The sequence below is a fragment of the Zootoca vivipara genome, chromosome 15 (assembly GCF_963506605.1).
Source record: "Zootoca vivipara chromosome 15, rZooViv1.1, whole genome shotgun sequence".
In the NCBI taxonomy this organism is placed as follows: Eukaryota; Metazoa; Chordata; class Lepidosauria; order Squamata; family Lacertidae; genus Zootoca; species Zootoca vivipara.
The window spans coordinates 38,990,198-39,005,589 of record NC_083290.1 but is presented as its reverse complement, the minus strand read 5'-3'; the positions used below and the strand labels follow the sequence as shown (position 1 = coordinate 39,005,589).

At 47.1% G+C, this 15,392-nt stretch overlaps 1 protein-coding gene across 1 annotated transcript; it reads left to right on the top strand.

The window, feature by feature from the left end:
- Positions 1 to 1,883: 1,883 nt before the first annotated feature.
- LOC118097317 (nodal homolog 2-A) lies at positions 1,884 to 14,121 on the top strand. The gene is made up of 3 exons (XM_035140060.2): positions 1,884 to 2,193; positions 6,271 to 7,085; positions 13,959 to 14,121. The coding sequence occupies exons 1-3, from the start codon at positions 1,884 to 1,886 to the stop codon at positions 14,109 to 14,111; spliced, it is 1,278 nt and encodes a 425-aa protein (XP_034995951.1). The 3' UTR covers positions 14,112 to 14,121.
- Positions 14,122 to 15,392: the final 1,271 nt, after the last annotated feature.

Genomic DNA, 15,392 nt, shown 5'->3' with positions numbered 1-15,392 from the left:
GTGAAGGGCTAAAATGTTGAGCATTTTTAGGGGAGCCAAAGTTGTTGAGCTTCTTTGAGGGGAGCCAGTGATCTACCAGTGATCTACCACAGACATCCAGTGATCTACCGGTAGATCACGATCTACCTGTTGGACATGCCTGTACTAGTTTTCTAACCTCATGTTGCTCTTTGGAGTACCATCCACAGCGTCTACATCAGGGTGACTAACCTGTGGCTCTCTCTAGATTCCAGCTCCCATCACCCCCAGTCAACACGGCGGCCAATAGCTGCGGGTGATGGGCAACCTCTGGGCGGTGACACGCCTTGTCAAGCTTCAAGGGTGGCTAACTCAGGATGAGGTTGCAGAGAAAGGAAGCTTTGCATTTTAGAACAAAGACCTATTTCCTTCTGCTTAAAAGTGTTGGCCTTAAGGAGTACACTATACTGTACACTACACAGAAATGCATGCGATGGAATTTTGGTGGTATGTTGCTGAGAAAAGCATCCTCAAAAACTTCTGTCTGTTTATTGCATTCTTCATAAATCCAAGCAGAAATATGGCACGGTGGGTGATGAATTTGCTGTTATCTGCCTAATAACTGTAGGTTATTTTCCCCTTTCAAAGGCAATCATTCTGCTTCTGTTGTCACCAATGATTTTAGTTTGTGTTACCTGAATAAATTTCCCTTTGGAGGAGAATGTCAAAATATACAGGTTTTTCCCTTGTACTTTTTTGCAGTGTATAGGAAGGAAAGGAAGTTAATTGTTTTAACAGTGCATTCTGTACTCAACACTTACTGCCTCATAACAAATGTAACTGATCTGCAGAAAAGACTTTACAACCTGAAAAAGGAGACAATACACATACTTTTGTAAACCAAGAATATCTTTAATAATTTTTTTAAAAAAAAAACAACAACACTGCAAGCTGACCTGAAATCACATAGATGTGGAAGGAAGAGAATCAATTATTTATTTATTTATTTATTTATGTATTTATTTATTTGGCTTATTGTTACCCCACCCTTTTCACCCTAAGGTCCCTGGGCAGATTGCAAAAATTTAGAATACAACATTAAAAACAGTTTAAAAGAAATTGCAATCACAAACTGGGGTGGGTCCTAGAAGCGTATGAATCGCGGTACATTTGTAGAGACAAACGCCTCATTTCACAAGCCCCCGATTAAAACGATCAGAACTCATCCATTGCCACCCAAATCTCGACTTTCTCAGCCAAGTGTCAAAGATGAAGGTATTAGAGAATCAGGATGCAAAGACTGGAGGAGGGGGTCGGATTGGGAGTGGGGGATAACACCCGCCAGGGGGATCTGGCTATTTTCAAGCATCTGTGAAAAAGAATCACTTCGCTCACATTCCACGTTGAGGCTGATGTCTAATGAGAGAGCTGTCATTAATTGCCTGTTTCTTTCCTCATTGGGGGGCGAGGGAGAAGGTGGGGGAATTGCATGAGAATAGGGACCAGTTGAAAAAACGCAAGAGAAAGTTTGACAGCTTGTTGACATCAAAGACTCTCAAGATTAGGCAACAGCAGGTATAAAAGTGCTCATCGCCAAGAAGGGGCTTGAGTAGAAGCGGAGTAAGGGGCTTGAGCAGACACCCTCCGGGGAGAGGGAGAAGAGGGGAAAAGAAAGAAACAACGAGACTTCTCATTTAGACGAGCGTGAAAGAGAGACAGGGAAAGTTGGAGAACGGGAGCGAGACAATTCTGACCCGAGTCAACCCTCTTAAGTTCCTTGAATTCGGAGTAAATTCGGATCTGAGCACAGAAAAGAGAGAGAGAGAGAGAGAACGGGGATTTAGGTGACACGAGATAGAAAACAGACTCTTAGGTTAGAAGTTTAGAGAGAGAGGGAAAGAGACTTCGGCGCATCCCATGCAGCTATGCCTCCCAGGACCACCTCGCTCTTGGAGCTGATATCTTGGGCGCTCGCCCTCCTGGGTCCAGCCTGCTCGCAGCCTGTCGAGCTGCTGCAGGAGGCCGCCGAGGGCCAGCTTCGGCCCGCCGCCTCCTCTCCGGCCGGCCTGGCCGCAGCCCCGGGCAGCCCTCGGCTGCAGCCCCCGGCGCTCCGCTCCCCGGCATACATGCTGCAGCTGTACCGGGCCCTCGTCGTGGGCAGCCCCCCGAGCCAGCCCAGCGCAGAAGCCTCAGCCTGGAGAGAATCCGACACCATCCTCAGCCTGGGGGCGCGAAGTAAGTCCTGCTCCTTGCCTTGGTTGACCTCTTTTCGTCCCCCCGACACCCCTAAAAGCCTCCCCCACTTTCCATTTTGAGTTTCTTCCATTCTGATTTCCCGCCCAGGGTTTGTAAGGGCCTCCTGGATGGATGGATGGATGGATGGGTGCTTATCAGCATCCCTGGGAGCGCAGGGCAGTGGTGGTTCTTCTGGCCCTTAAGGGTCCTTCTGGCCCTTCAACCCCCCTCACGCCTCTCCTTCCCGGGTCTCTTTTTTGTGGATTGTTGCCCCAGACGTCTGCAACGGAGGGAACCCCCCCCCCCCCAAGAGAGAGATGCAATCCACATCCTCTTTCCCTTACTACTAAGGACATCTGGCAGGAACCAGATGGGGAAGCGGGGAGGGGGAAGAAGAAGCGAGGCTGGGGGTGTCGCGTGGTGCCCAGGAAGGGTGCAGGCAGCTAGAGGTTGCCACGCTCCAGAAGCTGCCTTACACTCGGGGAGGAGTGAGGCACCTGGAAATGGCCAGCGGAGGAGAAAGTGGCGTCTCAACTTTCCCTGGAAGGGTATTGGGAGATGCTATTGTCTGAGCTGCGTTCAAAGAAAGGGAAAAGGGAAAGGGATGGTGGAGGGGTGGCTGGGGGTGGGAGAAGAGATTTCCGTGCCCAGACTTGACTGTTCTTCCATTATGGCTGTGCGTGTTCTGTCTGATCCAGCTGCACACTTTGCTGTGTCAGTGGATGGTTATAGGGTTCAGGAACTCTAGAATACATTTATACACCATGGCTGGTTTTTATTCTAGTGATTAGAAACACCACTTACTGTATTTACACTGTACCCATGTAGGACCATAGGAAGCTGTCTTTTATCAGGTCAAACTAATTATGCATTGAGCCCAATATTGTCTACTCTGGCAGCAGCCAACCCCCACCACCCCCCACAACCCCTGGAGATGCCAGGGGTTGAAGCTGCGGGTTCGGCATGTTTGCAAATGATGTGCAACAGTCATGGCCTCTGCGGTGGTGAATTTGTCTTCCTTTTCTTGCTTTTCCATTTCAGCTTTTTGAGTTGGAATATAATTTTATACAGTCAATACCAACTGTTTACCCTCAGTCTTTTGTTAGCACTTCAAAAGGTGCTAAAAGGTATTTTTTAAATGTCCTAATTAGTTACCATCACTTTCAAAGAGTGAGCATCAAAGGGTCTATGGGTGTGAGGAGTACAATGAAATTTAATGTGCTACTTGCCTTTGGTCTTTGAACTTCCATAACCCAATCAACCACTTAACTAGCTGATGCAATGAGTTAATAGCTGTCTTCAAGACAGCAGGGCCAGGGGAAGATAAAATGAATACAGCTGGAGCTTGTGAAGCTAATCTGGAAGTGATGTTGTTAGGGACATGCTTTAAGGAGAGTAAGGATTCTAAGATACCCATATCTTAGAAGTGGAGAATTATAACACTCAGCTGTTGTATATGCAGATGAAACTCAGGGTCCCAACTCTACAATTTTATTCTATATTTCAACAACCATTCATATAAGCTGCCCTGTAATAATTGCAACAACCCTGTGAGGGAGGCCAGTATTTTTCCCATATTGCAGATGGTGAGGGAGCTTCCTGGGGAGGTGAGCTGAAGCATATAGATGTGAGTTCATTAAGGCAAGGAAATGACTAATTCATTCTTCATTCATTCTTTGCCACCATAAAAACCAGCTCCATGGTACCTGCAGTAAAGGCTAGATTCTTCTTCAAAAAAATTGAGTTCACTTAGCACCCATTGATATTAATGGAATTCAGATTATTTCCTGTGCATCTAAGCTTCATTTATTTGCCTGTCAATTTTTTGTGGTCTTTCTTTCTCACCAATGGCTGTTTGGTAGGGAAGTATTTTTTTAATTACTAAATTTTAGTAATCAGTACATTAATAACCCACCTTCCCTCCAAGGAACTCAAGGTGATGTGCATGGTTTTGCCACCCCATTATATCCTCACATCATCAACTGTGCATGATAGGTTAGGCTGAGAGATAGTAACTGGCCCAAAGTCACCCAGTGTGCTTCCTGGCTGAGTGGGGATTTTAACCCTGGTATCCCAGGACGCGGATGGTGCTGTGGTCTAAACCACTGAGCTTCTTGGGCTTGCCGATCAAAAGGTTGGCTATTCGAATCCCCGCGACAGGGTGAGCTCCCGTTGCTTGGTCCCAGCTCCTGCAGTTCGAAAGCACGCCCCAAAGTGCAAGTAGATAAATAGGTACCGCTCTGGCGGGAAGGTAAACTGTGTTTCCATGCACTGCTCTGGTTTCGCTGTTCCGTTGCACCAGAAGCGGCTTAGTCCATGCTGGCCACCTGACCTGGAAAAACTGTCTGCGGACAAACGCCGGCTCCCTCGGCCTGTAAAGCGAGATGAGTGCTGCAACCCCAGAGTCGCCTGCAGCTGGGCTTAAGTGTCAGGGGTCCTTTACCTTTAACTTTTTATCCCAGGTTGTAGTCTCACCCTAACTGCAACACCATGGTGGCTCATATCCTATTCTTCTAGATACAGTTCCTGGCTGCTCCTGGAAATCCCCTCTTCCCAGTTTGAGAACAGCTCAGTCATTGTTATGCTCAACAATATACCAGAATTACAGGTCCATTCCAAATTTTCCAGGTTATTTGATTTGTCTATCTAGCTTATTGTTATCTACTTTGACTGGTAGCAGCTTTCCAGGAAGAGGATCTTTCAGATCACCTGCTGAACAATTATTCTAACTGGAGATGCCAAGGACTGAACCTGGGGTCTTCTATATGCATAACACATGCTTAGCCAATGTGCTATAGTCCCCCTCAGTTCTCTTGGACCTCTGTTTCTCACTTGTTTGTGCTGGGTTGTTTTTTTTAAAATAAATAATATGACAAAACTTTTTTTTTATTTCTTTAGAAAAAGCTGAAAGACTCCAGGGAAAAGTGGGTGGGTAGATTAATAATAATAATAATAATAATAATAATAATAATAATAATAATAAATTTTTATTTATACCCCGCCCTCCCCAGTCAAAACCGGGCTCAGGGCGGCTCACACCAATAAAATTACAATAAAACATAAAAAGCAATTAATTAAAATACAGACCAAAATACAGTATTAAAATTTAAAATGCAGCCTCATTTCGAGTAGTCCACAAATTCAAGCCATGAGGGAGGAAAAACACAGGGGTCAGACTAAGTCCAACCCAAAGGCTAGGCGGAACAGCTCTGTCTTGCAGGCCCTGCGGAAAGAGGACAAATCCCGCAGGGCCCTGGTCTCCTGTGAAAGAGCGTTCCACCAAGTTGGGGCCAACACTGAGAAAGCCCTGGCCCTAGTAGAGGCCAATCTAGCCACCCCATGGCTCAGGATCTCCAGAATATTGTTGTTTGTGGACCTTAAGGTCCTCCGTGGGGCATACCAGGAGAGGCGGTCCCGTAGATACGAGGGTCCCAAGCCGCATAGGGCTTTAAAGGTCAAAACCAGCACCTTAAACCTGATCCTGTACTCCACCGGGAGCCAGTGCAGCTGGTAAAGCACTGGATGAATGTGATCCCGCGGCCAGGACCCCGTAAGGAGCCTCGCCGTGGCATTCTGCACCTGCTGGAGTTTCTGGGTCAGCTTCAAGGGCAGCCCCGCGTAGAGCGAGTTACAATAATCAAGCCTGGAGGTGACCGTCGCATGGATCACTGGATCAGATCAGGGCGAGAGAGGTAAGGGACCAACTGCTTGATACGGCGGAGATGGAAAAATGCCACCTTTGCTGTGGATGCAACCTGAGCCCTCCGTGGAAAGGGAGGCGTCGAAGGTTACACATGAGAGATGCTAGTCAATCAGTACTGCACACAGACAACTTCAGCTGCAACAGAAGTCCAGAGGAAATTGTTTGGGTGAAGAAAATGTAGGGGGTGCTATTGCACAAGGGCACAGTTCTATGCTAGCCTTCATAGATGCTGTTTTATTTTCCCACCCCATGTCTTCTTGTCCTGCCCTTTCCCCAAGACTGCTTTTGAGAGTCTTAGAGTTAAGAACCTTTAACATTCAATGGTGTTCCTTTGTTCCATCCATCCCAACCAGTGCCATTCTTCTGCCTTCCAGATTATTTCCAGTTTGAGGACCACTGGGACTTCTCTTTTGACTTGACCTCCGTTTCCAGCAGCTCTGATGTGAGGCTGGCAGAGTTCCGGGTTTGCCTGATGCCTTTCCCCCAGTACAAGAATGTCACTTTGAACATCTACCACAGCCATGAGCGCACCTGTCATGGGAACCAGACCTGCACAGACAAGATCTTCCTTGGTTCTTTCATTAGCAGCACCCCCAGCCACTCCTCCTGGAAAGTCTTCAATGCCACCAGCATTCTCCGCTTCTGGCTCCACCAAGGGGTATCATTTGGCATGGGTGCTACAGATGATCAGGAGCGGCACTGGGGGGAGGAGACAATGTCTCAGGACAATGATGGAATAGCAGCCGGTGGGTTCCAGGGAAAATGTGGATGCAATGACGATCAACAGGCCCACGTTTTGACCCATAGCATAACTGACAGAGTCCTACTGGTTATCTTCTCCAAAGATAAGGAACTGGTGGAGCCGTCTCAGGGCCCAAGTCTCATCAGGACAGTGGAGATGTCCAAGTACATCATGATGGACAACACTTTCAAGGAGACTGGGGGCCGTCGGCACCGGCGGAACAGGAAGCAGAAGCAAAGGATTAAAGCGACTAATATTTCCACCGCCAGCTTTGGCAAAGAAGGGAGATCGCTGTGCAGGAGGGTAGATATGATTGTGGACTTTGAGCAGACTGGCTTTGGAAGTTGGATTGTGCACCCCAAGAAATACAATGCCTACCGGTGTGAGGGAGAGTGCCCATTGCCTGTTGATGAGACCTTCAAGCCAACAAATCATGCATATATTCAGGTTCGTCTTTATGTTTGCATTTTAGGGGTCTTGGAAACTAGAAACTGGGTCCAATGCAGTATATCCAACTGCACAGTCCAGTCTTATATGCTTTATAAACAGTACCATTAAGAACAGTGGAAAGTGAAGCCCATATCTATACACCAGCAAAAACCTTTCTTTTTCTCCTGTCCATTTGTTGCTTGTATGGTATGCTCAGCTCATACAGGTGGTTCCGTATGTTGTTGTTGTTTAGTCGTTTAGTCGTGTCCGACTCTTCGTGACCCCATGGACCAGAGCACGCCAGGCACTCCTGTCTTGCACTGCCTCCTGCAGTTTGGTCAAACTCATGTTCGTAGCTTCGAGAACACTGTCCAACCATCTTGTCCTCTGTCGTCCCCTTCTCCTAGTGCCCTCAATCTTTCCCAACATCAGGGTCTTTTCCAAAGATTCCACTCTTCTCATGAGGTGGCCAAAGTATTGGAGCCTCAGCTTCACGATCTGTCCTTCCAGGGAGCACTCAGGGCTGATTTCCTTAAGAATGGATAGGTTTGATCTTCTTGCAGTCCATGGGACTCTCAAGAGTCTCCTCCAGCACCATAATTCAAAAGCATCAATTCTTCGGCGATCAGCCTTCTTTATGGTCCAGCTCTCACTTCCATACATCACTACTGGGAAAACCATAGCTTTAAGTATATGGACCTTTGTCGGCAAGGTGATGTCTCTGCTTTTTAAGATGCTATCTAGGTTTGTCATTGCTTTTCTCCCAAGAAGCAGGCGTCTTTTAATTTCGTGACTGCTGTCACCATCTGCAGTGATCAAGGAGCCCAAGAAAGTAAAATCTCTCACTGCCTCCATTTCTTCCCCTTCTATTTGCCAGGAGGTGATGGGACCAGTGGCCATGATCTTGGTTTTTTTGATGTTGAGCTTCAGACCATATTTTGCGCTCTCCTCTTTCACCCTCATTATAAGGTTCTTTAATTCCTCCTCGCTTTCTGCCATCAAGGTTGTGTCATCTGCATATCTGAGGTTGTTGATATTTCTTCCGGCAATCTTAATTCCGGCTTGGGATTCATCTAGTCCAGCCTTTCGCATGATGAATTCTGCATATAAGTTAAATAAGCAGGGAGACAATATACAACCTTGTCGTACTCCTTTCCCAATTTTGAACCAATCAGTTGTTCCATATCCAGTTCTAACTGTAGCTTCTTGTCCCACATAGAGATTTCTCAGGAGACAGATGAGGTGATCAGGCACTCCCATTTCTTTAAGAACTTGCCATAGTTTGCTGTGGTCGACACAGTCAAAGGCTTTTGCATAGTCGATGAAGCAGAAGTAGACGTTTTTCTGGAACTCTCTAGCTTTCTCCATAATCCAGCGCATGTTTGCTATTTGGTCTCTGGTTCCTCTGCCCTTTCGAAATCCAGCTTGCACTTCTGGGAGTTCTCGGTCCACATACTGCCTAAGCCTGCCTTGTAGAATTTTAAGCATAACCTTGCTAGCGTGTGAAATGAGCGCAATTGTGCGGTAGTTGGAGCATTCTTTGGCACTGCCCTTCTTTGGAATTGGGATGTAGACTGATCTCCAATCCTCTGGCCATTGCTGAGTTTTCCAAACTTGCTGGCATATTGGGTGTAGCACCTTAACAGCATCATCTTTTAAAATTTTAAATAGTTCAGCTGGAATATCATCACTTCCACTGGCCTTGTTATTAGCAATGCTTTCTAAGGCCCATTTGACTTCACTCTCCAAGATGTCTGGCTCAAGGTCAGCAACCACACTACCTGGGGTGTACGAGACCTCCATATCTTTCTGGTATAATTCCTCTGTGTATTCTTGCCACCTCTTCTTGATGTCTTCTGCTTCTGTTAGGTCCTTACCACTTTTGTCCTTGATTATGGTAATCTTTGTACGAAATGTTCCTTTCATATCTCCAATTTTCTTGAACAGATCTTTGGTTTTCCCCATTCTGTTGTTTTCCTCTATTTCTTTGCGTTGCTCATTTAAGAAGACCCTCTTGTCTCTCCTTGCTGTTTTTTTGGAAATCTGCATTCAGTTTCCTGTATCTTTCCCTATCTCCCTTGCATTTTGCTTGCCTCCTCTCCTCCGCTATTTGTAAGGCCTCGTTGGACAGCCATTTTGCTTTCTTGCATTTCCTTTTCCTTGGGATGGTTATCGTTGCTGCCTCCTGTATAATGTTACGAGCCTCCATCCATAGTTCTTCAGGCACTCTGTCCCCCAAATCTAAATCCTTAAACCTGTTCCTCACTTCCACTGTGTATTCATAAGGGATTTGATTCAGATTGTATCTTACTGGCCCAGTGCTTTTTCCTACTTTCTTCAGTTTAAGCTGGAATTTTGCTATAAGAAGCTGATGATCTGAGTTACAGTCAGCTCCAGGTCTTGTTTTTGCTGACTGTATAGAGCTTCTCCATCTTTGGCTGCAGAGAATATAATCAATCTGATTTCGATGCTGCCCATTTGGTGATATCCATGTGTAGAGTCGTCTCTTGTGTTGTTGGAATAGAGTGTTTGTGATGACCAGCTTGTTCTCTTGACAGAACTCTATTAGCCTTTGCCCTGCTTCATTTTGAACTCCAAGGCCAAACTTGCCAGTTGTTCCTTTTATCTCTTGATTCCCTACTTTAGCATTCCAATCCCCTGTAATGAGAAGAACATCCTTCTTTGGTGTCATTTCTAGAAGGTGTTGTAGGTCTTTATAGAATTGGTCAATTTCACTTTCTTCAGCACCGGTAGTTGGTGCATAAACTTGGATTACTGTGATGATAAAAGGTCTGCCTTGGATTCGTATCAAGATCATTCTGTCATTTTTGAGATTGCATCCCATTACAGCTTTTGCCACTCTTTTGTTGACTATGAGGGCCACTCCATTTCTTCTAAGGGATTCTTGCCCACAGTAGTAGATATGATAGTCATCCGAACTGAATTCGCCCATTCCCTTCCATTTTAGTTCACTGATGCCCAGGATGTCGATATTTATTCTTGTCATCTCATTTTTGACCACATCCAGCTTACCTCCATTCATGGTTCTTACATTCCAGGTTCCTATGCAATATTTTTCTTTACAGCATCGGACTTTCCTTTCGCTTCCAGGCATATCCGCAACTGAGCGTCCTTTCGGCTTTGGCCCAGCCGCTTCATCAGCTCTGAATCTACTTGTACTTGTCCTCCGCTCTTCCTCAGTAGCATGTTGGACGCCTTCCGACCTGAGGGGCTCATCTTCCAGCGTCATAACTTTTATATGCCTGTTGTCTTTGTCCATGGAGTTTTCTTGGCAGGGATACTGGAGTGGCTTGCCAGTTCCTTCTCCAGGTGGATCACGTTTAGTCAAAACTCTCCACTATGACCTGTCCATCTTGGGTGGCCCTGCATGGCACAGCTCATAGCTTCTGAGTTATTCAAGCCCCTTCGCCACGACAAGGCATTGATCAATGAAGGGTTCCGTATAGAACAATGTATTATAACTAACACTGGGGATCATTTATGTATGATGATGTTGAAGAGAAAGAAGAGTTGCAGGAAAGGATGGGTTTTCAAAAACTGAGATTCGGCAAATGCTCCTTTTAAACATTTGCATAGGAAGCTTCTCTATACGGAGTCAGGCCATTGATCCATGTAGCTCAGTATTACTGACACTAACTGGCAGTGGTATAATTTAATAAGAGCATAAGGACAGCTGAGGCAACAGGTAGCACCAGTGCTTTTTCTGGGGGGATTCCGGGGTATGCACACCCCTAAACATTTTGTGAATCTAAGTTTGGCCTCACTGAGGGGCAGTATTTCAATATTAGTAGGAAAATGAGAGTACTCCTAGACATTTTTTAAAAGAAAAAAGCACTGGGTAGCATCATTTTCAAAAGCCATCTGTTACTAATTTGCAGGGCTGAGGGGGCCTGACGAGTCCCACCCTAGGGATACCTCCAGGGGGACCATAAGAAGGAGGCCTTATCCCACCAAGAATTTCAATGAGTGACACTGCACTGTGCTATGATTGTGTCCTAAGGCAGTGTTTTTCAACCACTGTTCCGGGGCACACTAGTGTGCCGCGAGATGTTGCCTGGTGTGCCGTTCCGAACGCAGGCTGTCGGCGCCCAGAGGCCCGGCGAGAAGCACCTCCCCAATTCCTTTGTTGTCGCTGCAGCGGCGGCGAATGTGCGCGGAAACTCCTCGGCGAGCCACTTCAAACTGGCCACGGCGCTAGTCCCTGGCGTTGCGTCCGGCCGTTGGCAAGTCAGGAGGTTCGCCCTCGCTGAGGAAAAAGCTAACGCTCTCTTGAGCCGCCGCCCGCCTCGCTCGGAGTTCCGAGGCTGGCGTAGCCGGGGCTGACTCGCGTCTCGTCATGATCCTTCGCGCACACGTGGCCGCCCCTCCCACCCCCTCAGAAGACGTTGTAGTTTTGGCTTGGCCCGGGACAGCAGGAGACATCAAGGCAAGTGGCCTTTTTGTTGCCTTTGTTAAGCAGCACAGCACCAGGGACTGGGCCAGGGGCTTTGGGCTTAGCAAGTCCAGATCTCAAACCACTGTCAGCTTGGATACAAAAAGCTTGAAGTTTCATTGTTATCATATACATATACTTTCTTTGTGTTTATTTGCTTCCTATTCAAGAGAATTACTTTATATTTAGTCAATATAGGCACAGAGATAATTTTTTTAATGTTTTCTAATGGTGGTGTGCCTCGTGATTTTTTTTCATGAATCAAGTGTGCCTTTGCCCAAAAAAGGTTGAAAAACACTGTCCTAAGGCTCCGACTGTTTCTGCCCCCACCCCATCAGGAAATGTCAGTCCTGTTTTATTCCCCCACTGGCTTTTTGGGATGAATTTTTAACATGTTGTTAGTGGTGGGTTGTTGTTTCAATTACTGTCTTTCTCCAGCTCTCTCTAGAAGTTAAGGCTTTGGTCCTAAATACTGTACATTTACCTAAGTTCAGGCTGTCGGAACTGGGGATGAAACGCCAGCTGTCTCAGCCCCAGCTGGAGCGTCTCCCCTCTCAGCTGCTGCGGAGATCCATCGACCTCTGCTCCTCCGACATTCGTCAGTGACTCAAGCTGCAGTACATACTTAAGCACACATTACTCAGCAGTGTAAACTACGCAACAGAAGAGGCTTGGGGCGTAGATACAATACTAAGGCTACGCATTTATTATACATAATTCAGGACAAATATAAAATTACTTCTCCCCTTGTCTTCTCGGAGAGAGACTGAAAAACAAAAGCAATACAGAGCGGAAGTTCCGCTCATGCCAGCAGCCTGTGCTGGAATGTAAACAGATATGTGACATGTAACAAACCCACATATCTGCAGCAAAAGGTGGAATGGAATTCCCAACAGAGGCTCCACTGAACTCACTGGGGCTAACTTCTGCATAGGCGTGGTACCGGATTGGACTGCACATCTCTGCCCCCAAGGCTATTTGCCCCCAAAGGTGCCTTTGGGAGAGAAGACAAAAGCACCTCTGGGAGCACATATAGCAGCGGGGGTGTTGATCAGGACCTATCAATGCCACCTGTAGGTTGACCCGAGAAGCCTGTGTCCACCCATAACGAACACCTTCCTTACATGAAGAGCTTCCTCAATTTACCCTTTGAGCTCTCTCAGCAGCCTGCTATGCTCACAGCTAAAGTGAGTGGGGTTCGAAACACTTTCATTTGGGGGAGGGGTGACTGCCAGTTCTTGCAGGGTGAGGAAGCTGTGGTCCTCCGGATGGTGCTGAACTACACCTCCCTTCACCCCCCCACTGTTGGCTGTGCTGGCAGGGGTTGATGGGAGTTGGAGTCCCATCTAGAGGGTCACAAATTCCTCAGCTTTGGTTTGAACAGACTCCACCCCCCACCCACCCCGTGCACAATTCTATAAAGAGGTTCTCACTGTTGAAGAAATTTCACTGGCTTTTTAAAAGCCTTGGATTTTAAATTTTTAAGCAACATCATTCCAAGTGGGGGGCGAGTTAATGCTCCTGGTGGGCTAGTGCATTCCTTGGCCCTGCAATCCCTAAAATGGGGGGCATTTTTATCCTGTTTTGACCGTGCACAAGGCACAAGAATGCCCTAGGCAGGCATGGCCACGCATCAGAGAGAGCTCAAAGTTAGCAGCTTGCTCCGATAAGCTCTGGAGGTTGGAGCTCTGCCAAGGATTTATACCGCTCTTGGGGCAGAGTGGCACTCCTTGGCTCTGTCTCCTTCCTGAAGTATGGAGAGCCTTGAAGAGGAAGTCCTCCAGCCCTATCGGCAATCAGCAAGTTTCCTCTGGGTTCCTTCTTTGCACTTAGGGTTCCTTGATGTAGAAGAGGTTGGTCCCTCAGAAGAAACTAGCCCAGGGGGTGTTGTCTCTGGGGTTCCCAGTTTGGGGGTCTGTCACAAGCCCTCAGTATCAGGGGCCTGGGTCAAATCCCTTCCACTGGTCTTTCTGATTGGGCTGGCCGCTCCTCCTTAGTCAAATTCCAGGTTCTTTTATATATTTGGGGTTGGGTGGTGTGGTGTGGGGTAGGGGGAGGGGGAGGGGGAGGGGGAGGGGTCACAAAATATTTGCACCAGATTCTGCCAAGTCATAATTGGACATGGTGGGACTGCACTGTTTACCTGACTGCCCTCCATCCAAGTTGCTCCTGCGTTCTGGATGGAGAGAACTGAGGCGGTGAGGTCAGTGCAGTGCAAACGCATCACCAGAGTCAATCTGGCGCTCCAATCTGCATTTGCACTGCAGTGGCCTCACCACCTCACTTGCCCCTCTCTGTCGTGGTGTGAAGCAGCGAGGGAGGCCAGGTAAGTGGTGGGGCCCCACTGCGCCCTGCCCTACTGCCCTTAACTACACTGTGCCAGTTCCTGGATATGAAGTTTTCCACTTCCTTCTTTCCCTTTCCCTCTCCTCTTGCAGAGCTTGCTGAAGTTATACCAACCCAACCGGGTGCCTTGCCCATCTTGTGCCCCTGTCAAAATGAGCCCACTGTCTATGCTGTACTACGAGAAAGGGAAAGTGAGGGTCCGTCACCATGAGGACATGATCATCGAGGAATGTGGCTGCAACTGATGCATATGAGTCTTGGCTACTTGGCGGATGGGGCTTCCTCCAGATACCAGCTCCCTGAACCCCAAAGCACCTTCCCCTCTTGCAGCAGAAGCCCAGGAAGCATTGGCCTTAAATGGAGGGAAAAGTAGACTCCTCACCACTTGGAGATCAAGCTTGTTTCTCTAGGGTGTTGTCTATATAATCCTTATCAAAGTGGGGGAATGGAATAGGCAAAGGATTGTGATAGGGGTCACGCTTTTCTTATGGAACTTAGTCTGCTCCCAGAAGCAGAGGGTCCTGACAGAAATAACCCCTTTCCCACACCCGGTGCTGGTTCCAGGTTTTTGGGGTCCCTTGGCAAAGTAATATCAGCTGAGCCCCTTTCTATGTCAACAGGCCTCCCTGGTGGGCTTGTATGGTGGCTTGAAAGCCTTGATGCTGCCATCTTTTTAAATTTCCCACAATGCCCCTGATGTAATGTTAGTTCAGGGAATTGTGGGAAACTAACACAGAGCCAGCTGCCCAGTGCAGACGTTGGTTTAAACGGGGCTCCAGAGTAGGCATCAGTTGTGGTTCATGCTGGTTCAAACATCTGTAGCTCTTTCCAAAAGTCCCACATGTGAGAGATTATATATAAACAGAGCCCCTATATGCAAAACACAGGTCTACCAATAATTTCTGCGATCGGTGGGATGATAAGCGCATGCTGAACCGCTAGTTGAAGACAGTTGTTTTGTACATGTCTGTAAAGAGCCTCCTTGACTGGTTTTGAGAAAGTAGTGATATACTGTATTCCTTAAAAGGTATATAGCCCTCCTTTCAAGGTATGAGAGGCCCCACCTGCACTATTATGTTTAAAGCACTATTACACTACTACAAACAGCCATGGCTTCCCCCAAAGAATCCTGGGAACCGTAGTTTGCAAAGGGTTCTGAGAGTTGTTAGGAGACTATTTCTCTCACAGAGCTACAATACTCAAGAGTTCCCTGGGAAGTGGAATTGATTGTTAAACCATTCGGTCATGTAGGTCAATTCAATGTGCATTTATTTGGAAGAAAATTCCTCCGGCTTCAGTGAGGCTTAAAAGGTAAAAGTAAACCTCCAGCTTCTTGTTAGTATTAAAGAAAATAACTTCCATTCTTTCAAACTTTGTCTGTCTTGTGTGATTATTCTGTGAAGTTTTAAAAGTTTATATGAGACCTGCTGGCCCTGACACGCATTGCTGTGGCTCAGTCTGTTAAATGGAGCCTCAGAGTCCCCCTTCAGACTCCCCTCACCTTCAGAGTCCCCCTGTTTTACAAT

Bases quoted from the DNA above. Each gene is read 5' to 3' on its own strand.
- LOC118097317 (XM_035140060.2), top strand. From the start codon at position 1,884: ATGCCTCCCAGGACCACCTCGCTCTTGGAGCTGATATCTTGGGCGCTC. The intron at 2,194-6,270 runs GTAAGTCCTGCT...TCTGCCTTCCAG, and splicing joins CCTCAGCCTGGGGGCGCGAA to ATTATTTCCAGTTTGAGGAC. The intron at 7,086-13,958 runs GTTCGTCTTTAT...CTCCTCTTGCAG, and splicing joins CAAATCATGCATATATTCAG to AGCTTGCTGAAGTTATACCA.